This window comes from Chrysemys picta, chromosome 3 (assembly GCF_011386835.1).
Source record: "Chrysemys picta bellii isolate R12L10 chromosome 3, ASM1138683v2, whole genome shotgun sequence".
Taxonomy (NCBI): Eukaryota; Metazoa; Chordata; order Testudines; family Emydidae; genus Chrysemys; species Chrysemys picta.
This window is the reverse complement of record NC_088793.1, coordinates 105,067,286-105,082,326: the sequence shown is the minus strand read 5'-3', so window position 1 is coordinate 105,082,326 and position 15,041 is coordinate 105,067,286. Positions and strand designations below refer to the sequence as shown.

Genomic DNA, 15,041 nt, shown 5'->3' with positions numbered 1-15,041 from the left:
TCTTGATTATCACTTAAAAAGTTTTTTTCTCTTACTTAATTGGCCTCTCAGAGTTGGTAAGACAACTCCCACCTTTCATGCTCTCTGTATGTGCATATACATCTCCTCAATATATGTTCCATTCTATGCATCCGAAGAAGTGGGCTGTAGCCCACGAAAGCTTATGCTCAAATAAATTTGTTAGTCTCTAAGGTGCCACAAGTACTCCTGTTCTTTTTGCGGATACAGACTAACACGGCTACTACTCTGAAACCGGTCTAGTTGTTATTACTCAGTCCTGCCTCAGTGCAGGGGTTTGACTAGATGACCTCTTGATATCCCTTCCAGTCCTACATTTCTGTGATTGTAGATTATATATGGATTTGTGAACAGCTGGTGCCCCTGTGAGCAGTGTGACCTGAGGACTTAGATCTTTGATGGACCTGCCTGCCAATCTTATGCACTGCCCCAGCACATCACCAAACTCCTTCATGTGGACTTCCTGGGCATGGCACACAGTTCTCTGACATGCAGGTTTATAAAATCGTAGTTAATATACAGTTTAGAGCATAGCAGTTTTAAAGCTCTGCATGTTCAGACCAACTGAACTGAAAATTGTGATCTACAGCATTCAAACCTATTAAGATGTGGGCTGAAATAAAATCAGCATGAATTGCTCAACAAAATCAATGGAATCAGCATTGCGCTGCTATATATTGTAAAACATTACATGAAATCTTGCAAGTATTACATAGCACGCTGCCTTGCTCAAGTGGTAATTAAGCATAACATCTTCCTGTTTCAACATTCTTAACTTGTATCCCAGAGCAACTAGAAGTTGTTTTTTTCCCCAAACACTGAATGCTGCTAAGTTATGAGTTGTAACGTTTTTTTTTTCTTTTAAACCACAGCACTGAATGTTATTCTAAAATTGTTTTCCAAATATTCTTAAACTCCCAGTTTATCCCCCGCTGATGTTCATTGTGAAAAGTATTGCAGGTCTAATAATAATATTTGGCACTTTTGTAATTCACTGTCCAACATGTTTTTTGTGCCCTCCTCTGGTGGATTTTTAGAGGATAACTGTATAACTACCAGCTAAGGGAGTTATATCTTGAACTCAAGTAGTAGAAGCTCATGCTTTTAAGTGTGGATGGCTCGGGTTCAATCTTTGGTGACTAACTATGATGGAGGTTGCTACACTTATAATCCCTTTAATCAGAGGTTCTGAATATGCTTTGTTGTAGGCAGAGCTAGCCTATAGTTAAGCAACTGAAAATTTAGAATGGGAAGTGTTGAAATGTTGGGAAGCCTTATAATTTTGCCAGTCTGGAACGAACATCCCATCTGAGGGATGGGGGCGGGGAGAGAGGAGAGTGAGACAGGACCAGGAAACTGGGACAAGGAATCCAGAGCGGTAGTGGAGGGCAGCTGAAATCAGATGAGGAGCTGGGGCGGGTTAGACAGCAATAGGACAGACATAGACTGGAGGGGACGGGGAAGAAGGATCTTTGACTACTAGAGACCACTCCGTTCAGGAGCCTGGAATAAACCCAGGATTCCTGAGTTTCACAGTTCCTCTTCTGTCAGCAGATATCTGTGAAACACAGTGGCAAAAAAAGTGTCTCATCCCCCATAGAGCTGATCTATCACATACAGGATGACAACCTACTGCCTCTGCCATCACTTACTCCATTAGCTCAAGTGGCAGAAGTCTGTGCAGTGGATCTAAAGGTTCATCAGCAGGGTTGGAGCCATGCAAGTTTCACGATGATTCCACGTGACAGAATTTCTGGGGCAGTTCAGTTTTGATTTTTACAAAAAAACCTGGGGAAATGCGTACAGAAATAGGGTGACCAGATGCCTAAATAAGGGAATCTCAAGCAGGAGTAGAGAGGTTATTTTATCTCTGTATTTGGCACTGGTGCAACCACTGCTGGAATCCTGTGTCCAGTTCTGGTGTGCACAATTTAAGAAGGATATTGATAAATTGGAGAGTGTTCAGAGAAGAGTCACAAGACTGATTAAAGGATTATAAAACATGCCTTATAGTGATCGACTGAAGGACCTCAATCTATTTAGCTTAACAAAAAGAAGGTTAAGAAGTGACTTGGTTATAGTATCTACATGGGGAACAAATAGTTAATAATGGGCATTTCAGTCTAGCAGAGAAAGGTAGAGCATGAGCCAACGGTTGGAAGTTGCAGCTAGACAAATTCAGACTGGATATAAGGCATACCTTTTCAATGGTGAGAGTAATTAACGATTAACAATATACTAAGGGTCATGGTGTTTTTCTAAAAACTTTTTCTAAAAGCTATCCTCTAGGAATTATTTTGGGAAAGTTCTATGTCTGTGCTATACAGGCGGTGAGACCAGGTGATCACCGGATCCCTTCTGGCTTTATAATCTCAGAACTAGGTACATCAATTCACATGCAAAATTCTCATTGAATTCAATAGGTGTCCTTGCCCTGTGGCTTGTGGTGCGGGCTGCAGCAGGGGCCGTACAACCCCTCTTGCAGCTTTCTAGGGCCCCCTCTCATGGCTCTGTGCACCTGTGTCTGTCATTGTCGTCCTCTCCCCTCCCCCCACCCCACTCGCCCAATGTGTCCTGATATTTCACTCTTGCAATCTGGTCACCCTAGATACATGCCATGCCCAGGAAGTCCACATGAAGGAGTTTGGTGATGTGCTGGGGCAGTGCATAAGATTGGCTGGTAGGTCCATCAAAGATCTAAGTCCTCAGGTCAACACTGCTCACAGGGGCTCCAGCTGTTCACAAATCTATATATAATCTGTGTAATAGCCTGTAATACCAACAGTGGATTGGCTACATAGTCACTCCAGAGCAAGCCACTGTGTTGAAGGGGTTGAGGATTCTTTTTCCCCAGGCCCTTTTATATTCTCTGTGCCAAACCCATGTACTTAGGCCTGGTCTACAGTAGAAAATTAGATCGGTACAACTACATTGCTCAGGGGTGTGAAAAATCCACACCCCTAAGCGAAGTAGTTAAGTTGACCTAAGCCCCCCTGTAGACAGTGCTAGGTCGATGGAAGAATTCTTCTATCGAGCTGGCTACTGCCTCTTGGAGAGGTAAGGTCTCCTCTGTAGCCACTCTCCTGCCAGCAAAATAAAATCACCCCCAACAAGCGGCAGTAGCTTTGTCGGCAGGACAGCATCTCCTAAACACACCGGCGATTTTGGTCGGTAAAACTTCTGTCGGTCAGGGTGTGTTTTTTTCACATCCCTGACTGACAAAAGTTTTACCAACAAAAGTGCAGTGTAGAGATAGCCTGAGCTTCGTTTGAAAGAGAAGATTTCCAGGCACATAGCAAAGGGTATAAAAGACCCCTGCGATGACTCCATTTTGCCTCTTTCCTGCCCTGATTCTTTGTGTGACAGAATCCCCGGGGTGCAGCCTGGGACCATGGGACCGCTGTGCCCCCTGAACTCTCTCCAGCCTGGGCTGTCTCTCACAATGCCTTGCTAGTGACCAGCAGCACACCCCTCCAGGTGCTGTGATCACTCAGCACAACTGTATGTGGAGCCCCACAACCAGCTAGATTGCATGAATGCTCCCAGAGCCACTCATGAATCACACAGAGGATGGCACCAGGGCCAAATCCCTCCAGCTCCAAGCACTGTACTTCAGGAATATACCATCTTGCACTGCTCAAGACGAGCAATGCAGACTTATTAATTGGTTCACCACTTCATCAATGGAAAGTGGATATACACCAGCCTTTGCAAAACCTGAGCAGATTTGCCACACACTTCGTACAAACTCACTGGTAAAGATACAGTTAAACAAATTTATTGACTACAAAAATGATCTTAAGTGATAGGCAAAAAGTCAGAGTTAGTTACCAAAAGAAATAAAACATAAGCACGCAGTCTAAACTCTCAACCCTATTAGGCTTGGCAACAACTAGACTAAGCAGTTTTTGTCACCCCACTGGATATTGCAGTTCATAGTACACAGATTTCACCCTTGAAATCTGGGCCAGTCCCCTCAGCTTAAGTCTTCTGTGTCCTTGTTGTTTGCAGCATGGGTGGGTGAAGGAGAAAGGCTGAGCATGGTCCCCCTGTGTTCGGTTTTATACCCTCAGTCCACGTGTTTGGAAAACACCAGTCCAGGCATGTCAGGTGGGCATTGCTGAGTCTCCAGACAAGGTTGAGCAATTCCCTGGTGTGGCCTCATGCAGGTGAGTCATTGCATTGTAGCTTCCTTGCTAGACAATGGCTGGTGATGGGTTGTTTGACACCCTGCCCAAGTGTTGGTTACTTTCCTTGCTGTTGCCTCTGGGAAGCTAATATCTGGCTGATTCCCCAACTTACAGCATGTTTTAGTGACAACCATACAACACAATTCTCATAATTTCATATGCATTAATGATATACGTATATGGGTAGAGCAGTGGTTCCCAAACTTTAACAGCCTGCGAACCCCTTTTACTAAATTGTGAAATCTCGTGAACCTCCTCCTAAAAATGAATATTTCCAGGGATTTAAGTTTAAATTTCCTCAGTGAGATGGATGCGTTTGCTTTGCTCTGCATAGCTCTTGGAAGTCCAGAACCACAGGAGAAAGATAAAGTCTCAGGTCTGGTTCAGCATCCAGCCCCGCTCTTCCTGGGGCTTGGGCTGCCAGCCCGCCTGGAGCGCGGGGGTTTGGGCTGCCAGCTCCCCCGCTGACGGGGGCAGGGCTTGGGCTGCCAGCCCCAACTGCCCTGCCCCACTCTCCCTGGGGCTCGGGCTGTCTGCCCTGCAACCAGGTCCCACCTGCTGCCTCCAATGCCCGGGGTCCTCTGGTCACAATTAGTGAAATTTTTCTGGTGAACCCCCTGTAACGTTCTGTGAACCCCACTTTGGGAACAACTGGGGTAGAGAAATGACTTTCAGCAAATCATAACCTTTCCCCTGATACCTCCCAGGGCCTGCTTTACATGCAAGATCACAATCATATATAAATGAGGAATATGGGAGTTACAGGGCGCTCCCTCAAGATCACACTCTGGACTTGGATTTACAACTAAAAGGAGCATATAGACTGAGGACCTTCCAATCTTTTGGAATTTACCAGAGAGACTTTACAAGACAGCAGTATAACACACATCTGCTACAAAACTGATGTAAGAACATTGCAATTATTGTATGTATATGATCTATTAACCATTTTAACTCTTCTTTTCTTTTATTAATAAGCCTTTAGATTTTAGTTACTCAAGGATTGGTAGCAGTGTGATTATTGGGTAAAATCCAAATTATATATTGACCTAGCTAAGTGGCTGATCTCTTGAGATTAGAAGGACCCTATATTTGATTAAATTGATTTCAATAACCACTCATAATTAAATCTAATGTGTGGGTGGTGAGATAAGGGCTGGAATGCCTCAGGAAACTTCATTTTTGACTTCCTGTTAATCAGTATGGTGAGACAGAAGTTTACTTTTGTTACTGGCATGGTATAATCCAATGATAGAATAACCACCAGTGTGGGGTGAGTCTCTCCTATTCCTCAGAAAGTTTGTCCTGAATCTAGCACCCTCAGCTGTGACCCACTGAGGCACAGTGGCAACCATGGATGAGTTATAGGGGCATGCTATAACCACCACCACTTGGGAACTACACATCAGTAGCAGGATTTAATGATCAAAGCAGTGCATGTTTTCTGAGGAGGGGGTCTCTTAAGGGAAACTTAAAATAATACTATTTTGCACCTATATTGTGCATTACATCTTCAAAATACTGTACAAACATTAATGAAATTCATCTTTACAAAAGCCCTGTGAGGCAGCTAAAGTATTAATTTCATTTTACAAAGAAAATAACTGGGACCTAGAGAGATTAGGGGCCTATCTATACATTCATAGAGTTGAAGGCCAGAAGAGACTCTTGTGATAATCTAATCTGAATTCCTACATAACATAGGCCATGGAACCTCACCTAAACTATACCCCATGCTATGATAAAAATTGTATTTTTAAAAGTGTGTTAGCTAACATGTAATTAACATTCAAAATAAAATCTAGTGTAGCGAGAGCAAATTGTATTTTAACCTGTATTAACTGGTTGTGTTGTAGCCTAGGCTCCCCACTAGCGTTCACCTCGACCAGCTAATACATGTTACAATACACCTTGCCCTGTCTACACTAGGGTGTTAAAACATGGTAGCTAACACACTGAAAAATACACCTTTTAACCTAGTGTAGATGGGCCCTAGGTGACTTGTTCAGGGCCACAGCGTGACTCAGTGGCAGAGCTGGGTCTACACAGCGGCTGGGAATGTGCTTTACAGACCGGGTAAACAGACTCAAACTAGTGCTCTAAAAAAGTGTTGCCACAGCAACGTGGGCAGCCACTCAGGTTAGCCACCCAAGTATGAATCCAGGAGTTGGGCAGGTTAGTACTCAGATGGCTAGACCAAGCCACTGCGCATGCTACTGTGGCCATGCTAATGTTTTTAGCATGCTACCTCAAGCAAAACAAGCTCTTGTAGATATCTGCACTGGGAAGCGTGTTCTCAGCTACTGCGTAGACATACTAAGTCATGCTCTTATCAGATAGCAAGAAGTAAAAAAACAAAAACAAAGCAGTAAATTTAATTGTATAATCATTTTCAAAGCTTCAGAAGCTCATAAAATAGCTTGATGGAGGAGGAAAACCAATTAAAATGTTCCTTTCCATTCATTAACACTCTTACGCTTGTGAGAAACATGGGGGCAGAAGCAGAACAAACTTTCAATGCTTTATCTCTATTATGAACATGTACCACTTTCAGTCAGGAAAGCCCTTTTAATGGGAAGTGAAGGTACTCATAAACAAAAACAATTGCCATTTTTATGGCTTGTAGTAAGCTTCCTCTTCTTCCACCTCAGCTCTCTGATGCATATGATGTATAGTTACTCTAACTGATAAGCATCATCTGAATTTGTGTTCCCCCGGAGTACAGAGACTATTAATGGTGATGTTGTCCAAAATATACTATGCTACGGGAAACAAGCTGATGACTGTGAACATGGAGAAATCTATGAGATTGTCCATTAAATCTTTACTTTGTATGTAGACCCTGAGGGCCTACATTACAGATAAACAATTATGGAACATGTCCAATTTAATTCCTGAAACAAAGTACTGCATCTTCATTAAAGTAAAAGTTTTAGATCTAGGCAAACAAAGTGAACCAAGTAAGGATCAGTGTATCACAGGGGACACACCAGGTGAGTAGTATCCAAGATGGCCCTCTCAAACAATCTGATGGTGATCAGAATGTGATAAAAGGGAAGGTAGGAGGTGAAAGCACACAATGCTCTGCTTCTAATCTTTGTGTGATAATTTCCATTAGCCTCCATAATAACTAGAGAGGTTAGTATATGGAGTACAGTTAAAAAAAAAGTGTCAAAACTTTTGTCAAATTGGCTTTTGGATAAAATGAAAAGTTTTAAAGGAAGTGTTTGATTCCTTGAAAGTTTTTGATTTTCATCAAAACCCCCAAACCATTATGATTTTCAGATTGACTCCCCAAAAAGGCTACAATCTATGACTGAAAAACCAAAACATTTGATTTTTCTAGTATTCGGGTTTTCAATGAAAAGTCAAAAATTTCTAGGAAGGGAGGAAGTTCTCTTACCAACTCTCATATGAGTAAGAAAAATAAAAAATATCAGAACTCATACTCCAAGCAGCAGATGTGCCTCAGTAATTGAGTGCTATCACTTTAAGAACAAAGAAATCTGGAGACCCTCTCTAGGATACTCCGTAAGTCTCCACTTCAGTTGGGAGGTGTGAATGCAGTATGTGCAGGCATTCCCACGCTAGCTCACTAAAAATAGCAATGTAGTGGTGGTGGCATGGACTAGCTGCCAAAGTGACTCTGGGTACCTACTTGGGTGGCTAGCCCATGCGGTCATGGTCACGCTGTTATTTTTAACAAACTAGCTTGATCAAAGCTAGATCACGTATGTCTTCTTCATGTGCTGCAATTGCACCTCCTGATTACAGTGTAAACATACACACACAATAAGTAAATGGCCTAAAGCAGCCCCTGGGGGGCGCTGGAACGATCCAGGGGGGCAGTAGTCGCCTTGGGTGCAATTGGGGGGCGTTGAATAAAAATAAGGGGGCGGTGGAAGCATAAAGAGAATATAAGAAAATTTTGAAAAAACGTTCGCACATGTTTCATCTGTTGTGTAACAGAGTTAAAGTTATAGTGATTACTTTATTTTCCAAATAAATTCACAAATTATAACCGATCAGGTGTCAAGTCCGCCAACAGCTCTTAACAAGCAAGTGTTGGCAGGCAAGCGTGTTGCGCATTGTCAGGAAGTCCAGCATGCATCGGCAGGAATATGTGCGTGTAATGACTTGTTTACAATACAATACTATAAATAGGCGACATGTATGAAATCTAATTTAGATTGTTTCTGACTTGCATAAAAAGCAGTTAATAATAGTGCAATAAGTATTTAAAATTTTTTATTCATATTCGATACCTTCGATCTTTACGGATTACGGATCACATACAAAGCAAATTGTATTATTGTCGTTTCAATAAAACAGCAATTTACACGTGAGTATTTTTATACATTTTCTTACATATCTACCGTACATTTCTGTGTCTCTAGTGCTTACTAATAAAATCGTAGCAGGCTTGTGTCGGTACAGTACTATTTGAAGTGTACAGTCAATATATTTGTCATATTTTATTACAATATTAACAAAAGCGGGGGAATGAAATCGTAAAAAAACTGTTAACTATTAACATTTATTTATATCTATCGAATCATCTGTGTTAAGTGGTAAATAAGGCGTGTGTTAATAAGGAACAATTATTTAAATAAGGGCAAACTAAGTTAAAACTATTAACTGATTTTTAATTGCATATTGATTATTTTTTAAATTAATTATTTCTTGATAAATTTAGTTTGATATTTGACAATTCAATATCAAATACATATATCTAATGCTGAGCAAAGAACAAAACCCAGTTTATTAGTTTCATTAGTATTTTAGTTTGGTTGTCTTTTGTTGTCTTATGCAAAAACCACTGTATACCTGATGTCGTGGGCGATATTTTAATAACACATCTTTCTTTACTATATTGTAGGACATAGGCAGAAATATAGATACATAAAAGGACGCAAATTTGTCACTGCATCTTTCTGTTTGTTCGCTTAAAGAAGGTAGATTTCCAGGGGGGCGCTGAGTAATTTTTTTTCTGAAAATGGGGCGGTAGGCCAAATAAGTTTGGGAACCTCTGGCCTAAAGTATACTCCTGTGGGAATTCTGCATCAAAAAAATAAAAATTCTGTGCACAATATTTTAAAATTCTGCATATTTTATTTGTCAAAATAACAATATAATCATGCCAATTTCAATTATTTGGTAATTTATTTCAAAATATCTGTCAGCAAGTATGTTTGTAACAATACAGACAACAACAAAAAAGATTCAGGAAATGTTTTTTGACTGCTGCTGCTGGCTGTTGTGGCGCCACAGAGGCCTCTGGTGGGTGAAAGATAGAACTACAGCACTTCTCAGGCAGAATATATTTTCGGTGGGGAAAAAATATCTGTGCTGGCCTAGTAGGGATACCCAGTTTGAAGGTACAAGTTGTACCTGATTTTTGGCTCTCTTCTAATGATAATTTTTTTTATTTCAATAAACTTGAAATTTCCTTTTGTATCCCTTTACTCAGATTGGCATAATGGGGTTTTGTAGGTATAAAACGAGAGAAGATCATAGTTGTGCCTGCTGCTGGAATTCTGCTTGTAATCTTGCTTTCAGAATTTCTTGTAAACATTACAAATAGACTTCAGACCCCAAAGCACCAATTCCCGCTATGCTGGTTAGTACAAAGCTTTTGTGATGTAATCACTAGGGTCCATCTTGTCACGAGTGCTAACTTAAATGTTATCTTCAGTCCAAAGTGTGAAATTATCAAAACACAATTGACCCCTAAACAGCACCAAGTGAAAATGTGTTTTATGCTTACAATCCAGTCCAAATGCCATTGCCAAGAAAAAGCCATATCTTTTTGGAAATTAACAACTGGGTCAAGCAGAAGTAAAGGAGAGTAAAGGAAGGGACTAGAATTCAGCAAATCTGGATTCTATTTCTGATTCTACCACTAACTTACAAAATGATGTTGGGTCTATCACTTAATCTCTGCTTAATTTTCCCCAGCTGTAAAGCGAGTCTCACAACAATTATTCAAATGGTAGGTGCTGTGTGCAACAATAGCCTAGCTTTCTGAATCACTAAAAATGCAAAATAATGGAAACGCAGAAGAACAAGCATAGAGTCTCACCAAATAGTAGTAGTAACAGTTAGTATTACAAACTGTTGGGTATAATACCCAATTCCTTCGGTGATTAAACAGCTGCTACATCCTTACAAGAACTTAAGCTTGTGAGGTAGGTGGAGAATTCTCTCTCTCTTTATATATATATATATATATATATATATATCTGAGATCCAGTGAGGGAAAGCCCCACTACTGTTGTATGAAAAACATAGGAAGAATCTACTGGATCTACTATTGGTTGGGGAAGAGGCTTCATCCCTGCCCCGTGGTTTCCTTGGACTGGCTATGCAAGCGTAAGGGGGCTGCAAACTAGTTACATGACCCCCCCGGGTAATTTCCCTCAGGGTGGGAGCATCCTAAGCAGGGACTGAGCAGGCAACAGTCTGATACAGTGGGCATGCTGGGAGTGGTAAAGAGTGAGCCTGAGCCTATGCCTCATCTATACCTGAGACAAGGTGGGAGCAGTAATATCTTTTCTTGGACCAACTTCTGTTGGTGAAAGACAAACTTTTGAGATTACACAGAGCTCTTCTTCAAGTTTCCATAGCTCAAAAGCTTCTCTCTTTCACCAACAGAAGTTGGCCCAATAAAAGATATTACTTTACTGTGAAATACCAGGGTGCTATCAAGGAGCAATGGGGGGCTGTGTCACCTCTGCCCTGCAATCTTTGGTGCCTTACAATGCCTTGCTGCTATAATCTCCAACTGGACTGCTCACAAAGGGCTTCCAGTGTGCAGGTCACTCCCAGATGTGTTTGTGTGTAACTGCCACCTACCAGTCATACCCTTGCTCTCACCAAGCTTGGTTATGCTGCAGGGGGACCCGTCCCCAATACACACCCAGTCCCAGATTTCCCCCCAAAAATGTGTATCTTGTACTGTCCTGCCCTCTCCTGGACAGTTCAAATACATTAAGGCCTGGTCTACACTAGGCGTTTATGTCGAAGTTAGCGCCGTTACATCGAATTAACCCTGCACCCGTCCACACTGCGATGCTATTTAGTTCGACATAGAGGTCTCTTTAATTCGACTTCTGTACTCCTCCCCGACGAGGGGAGTAGCGCTAAATTCGACATGGCCATGTCGAATTAGGCTAGGTGTGGATGGAAATCGACGCTAATAGCTCCGGGAGCTATCCCACAGTGCACCACTCTGTTGACGCTCTGGACAGCAGTGCGAGCTCGGATGCTCTGACCAGCCACACAGGAAAAGCCCCGGGAAAATTTGAATTGGAATTCCTTTTCCTGTCTGGCCAGTTTGAATCTCATTTCCTGTCTGGACATCGTGGCGAGCACAGCAGCACTGGCAACGATGCAGAGCTCTCCAGCAGTGATGGCCGTGCAGTCTGTGAATAGAAAGAGGGCCCCAGCATGGACTGATCGGGAAGTCTTGGATCTCATCGCTGTGTGGGGCGATGAGTCCGTGCTTTCCGAGCTGCGATCCAAAAGACGGAATGCAAAGATCTACGAGAAGATCTCTAAAGACATGGCAGAGAGAGGATACAGCCGGGATGCAACGCAGTGCCGCGTGAAAATCAAGGAGCTGAGACAAGGCTACCAGAAGACCAAAGAGGCAAACGGACGCTCCGGATCCCATCCCCAGACATCCCGTTTCTACGAGGCACTGCATTCCATCCTCGGTGCGGCCGCCACCACTACCCCACCAGTGACCGTGGACTCTGAGGATGGGGTAGTGTCCACGGCCGGTTCCTCAGACATGTTAGGGGACGTGGAAGATGAGGAAGGAGATGAGGAGGGCGAGGCAGTCGGCAGCGCTCACAACGCTGATTTCCCCGACAGCCAGGATCTCTTCATCACCCTTACAGAGATCCCCTACGAAGCGTCCCCAGCCGTTACCCCGGACACAGAATCTGGTGAAGGATCAGCCAGTAAGTGTTGTAAACATCTAAACATTTATTTTTAACAAAACAGGAATATTAACAATTAAAAGAATGGGTTGTTCATGATTAGTGTGCCCTATGCGCTTAACGGTTTAGTCATGGGCAGTGCAAGTTTTGAACAAAAATCTAGCAATGTCCGGTTTTCAGTGATTGTCCTGCACAAGCCGCTCTACTGTTTATTCCCTGCTACTGCAGCTACAGTAAAATGCGGTCTATATGTCCGGGGATAGAGCAGTAGTCCTCCTGGGATATCTCCACGAAGCTCTCCTGGAGGTAACTTGAAAGCCGTTCCATGAGGTTCCTGGGGAGAGCGGCCTTATTGGGTCCTCCGAAGTACGAGACGTTGCCGTGCCACGAGACTATCACGTACTCGGGAATCATTGCTCTGCATAGCAGGGCGGCATATGGCCCTGGTCTTTGGAGGCTTTCCCGGAGCATTCTCTGTCTGTCGCTCTCAGAGATCCTCATCAGGGTGATGTCGCCCATGGTGACCTGCTTTTAATTAGGTAGGGGAATGTTAGTGTTGGGACTGCTTTCCCGTTCCTTGACAGAACTGTAACCGCTGGTTTTTAGCCACGCGGTGGAGGCGGGAGAGGGGCAGCTGAAAGGGATCGTTCCCGGGGACAGCCGCGAGGGGGTGGGACAGGGGCAGAGTTCCCGCTTGCCGGATTGCTGGCTGCAGGAACTGAGATAGCTTTAAATGTGAAATGAGGGCAGTGGTAATCTAAAAGTTTTAAACTGCCACAAGTGTACGGCTTACCATGTCTGCCTGCAACAGAAATTCCATTGTGCTGCCCCGCTTCTCAAATGTGCTGTGCAAGACCCCAGGCACTGAATGTGAAGGCCGAAAATTCGACCTTGTGCTGAGTGCGCATGTGATAGGTGCTGTGCATGGTCTTGTTCACAGAGAAAGACTATGTTCTTTGTTCACAACTACATTTTTCTTTCTGAGGAATTCACTCCCTTTTTCCCATTTCCACAGCCCCATCTGCGACTGTCTCACAACCTAGCCTGGAATCACACTCCCAGAGGCTAGCACGGATTAGGCGTAGGAAGAGGAGGACACGGGAGGACATGTTCTCTGAGCTTATGTCCTGTTCCCAAGCCCAGGCAGCACAGCAGACCCAGTGGCGGGAGAACTTGACCCGAATGCACCAAGCCAACATGGATCGGGAGGAGAGGTGGCGGCAGGAAGACCAGCAGGCGACTCAAACGCTGCTTGGACTACTGAGGGAGCAAACGGACACGCTCCGGCGCCTTGTGGATGTTCTGCAGGAACGGAGGCAGGAGGACAGAGCCCCGCTGCAGTCCATCTCTTACCGCCCTCCCCTGCCACCAAGTCCCATACCCACCTCACCCAAAGTGCAAAGAAGGAGAGGCGGCAGAGTCCCTGCTAAGTCTCACTCCACCCCTGCAGAGAGCTCTAGTAGCAGAAGGCTCTCATTTCCCAAAATTTGAAAAGTTCTTTCCTTCCCGCCTGACACAAGCCCCCGTCCAAGTTTCACCTCCCAATGCCATGTGTAGTTGATAATAAAAAATACGTTTCTGTAAACTACTGTTTCAATCATGTTCTTTTGGAGGAGGATGGGAAAGGGGGTTGGTAATTGGACAGGACAGTCACCTTTGGCAGGGTACATAGTCGGGGGCAGGCACAGCAGCAGGGCACATACACAGTGCAGTGATGCAGTGACTAGTTACCCTGGTTAGTCTGGGAGGTTGTTTTCATGTTATGTGGTGGGGGGTGGGTTGCTCTGTGACTTTGTGGCAGGGGAGGGCAGTTACAGATCTTAAGCGGCGGTCCTTAGGCAGGATCACAGAGCCACACAGCAGGGGATCTGTAACCGTCCTCCCCCTGCCACAAAGTCACATAGACCCCCCCATACACACAGTCCCGATCAGGAGGGGTGACAGGCTCCGTTGAAACAACCATCCCACCGCAGCGGAGCCTGTCAATCCTTGAGTTTAGAAGCTGCATTCGCATCACTACACTACACCCGCTCCGCACCACAGTCTGCGTCCCAGTTTTAAAAAATTCCCGCGAAAACAGTATTAAAGAAAACGGTGTGCTTTAACAAAGTAGAACTATTTTTATTTCGCAACGTGTGTTGGAGGGGGGGGTGAAGGGGGTATGTAACTGGATAGGATAGTCAACATTACCTGGGTAAAGAAACGGGGGCAGGTTTAGCTTCTCAGTACACAAACTATAAAGTCACAGGTTACCCTGCTCACTGAGGAACTTTGCTTTCAAAGCCTCCCGGATGCACAGCGCTTCCCGCTGGTCTCTTCTAATCGCCCGGCTGTCTGGCTGTGAGTAATCAGCAGCCAGGCTATTTTCCTCAACCTCCCACCCCGCCATAAAGGTCTCCCCCTTGCTCTCACAGAGATTGTGGAGCACACAGCAAGCTGCTATAACAATGGGGATATTGGTTTCGCTGAGATCACAGTGAGTCAGTAAGCTTCTCCATCTCCCCTTGAGACGGCCAAAAGCACACTCCACCACCATTCTGCACTTGCTCAGCCGGTAGTTGAAGAGTTCTTTTTCAGTGTCCAGGGCGCTAGTATAGGGCTTCATGAGCCAGGGCATTAGCGGGTAGGCTGGGTCCCCGAGGATGACTATAGGCATCTCCACATCCCCAACAGTTATTTTGTAGTCCGGGAAGTAAATACCTTGTTGCAGCCGTCTAAACAGACCAGAGTTCCTGAAAACACGAGCGTCATGAACCTTGCCCGGCCATCCCACGTAGATGTTGGTAAAACGTCCCCTGTGGTCCACCAGTGCTTGCAGCACCATGGAAAAGTAGCCCTTTCGGTTAATGTACTGGGTGGCCTGGTGGTCCGGTGCCAGGATAGGGAT

General features: G+C 44.3%; 1 protein-coding gene and 1 long non-coding RNA gene across 2 annotated transcripts in view; one reads left to right on the top strand and one right to left on the bottom strand.

Annotated features, from left to right (window-relative positions):
* Window positions 1-15,041, bottom strand: part of LOC135982371 (uncharacterized) — a 95,001-nt gene that overhangs the window by 31,657 nt on the left and 48,303 nt on the right. The window lies entirely within an intron of this gene.
* LOC135982369 (uncharacterized) lies at window positions 11,200-13,913 on the top strand. Its single transcript, XM_065588738.1, has 2 exons — window positions 11,200-12,175; window positions 13,170-13,913. Exons 1-2 carry the CDS (start codon window positions 11,599-11,601, stop codon window positions 13,643-13,645), a joined length of 1,053 nt encoding a protein of 350 aa, XP_065444810.1. The 5' UTR covers window positions 11,200-11,598; the 3' UTR covers window positions 13,646-13,913.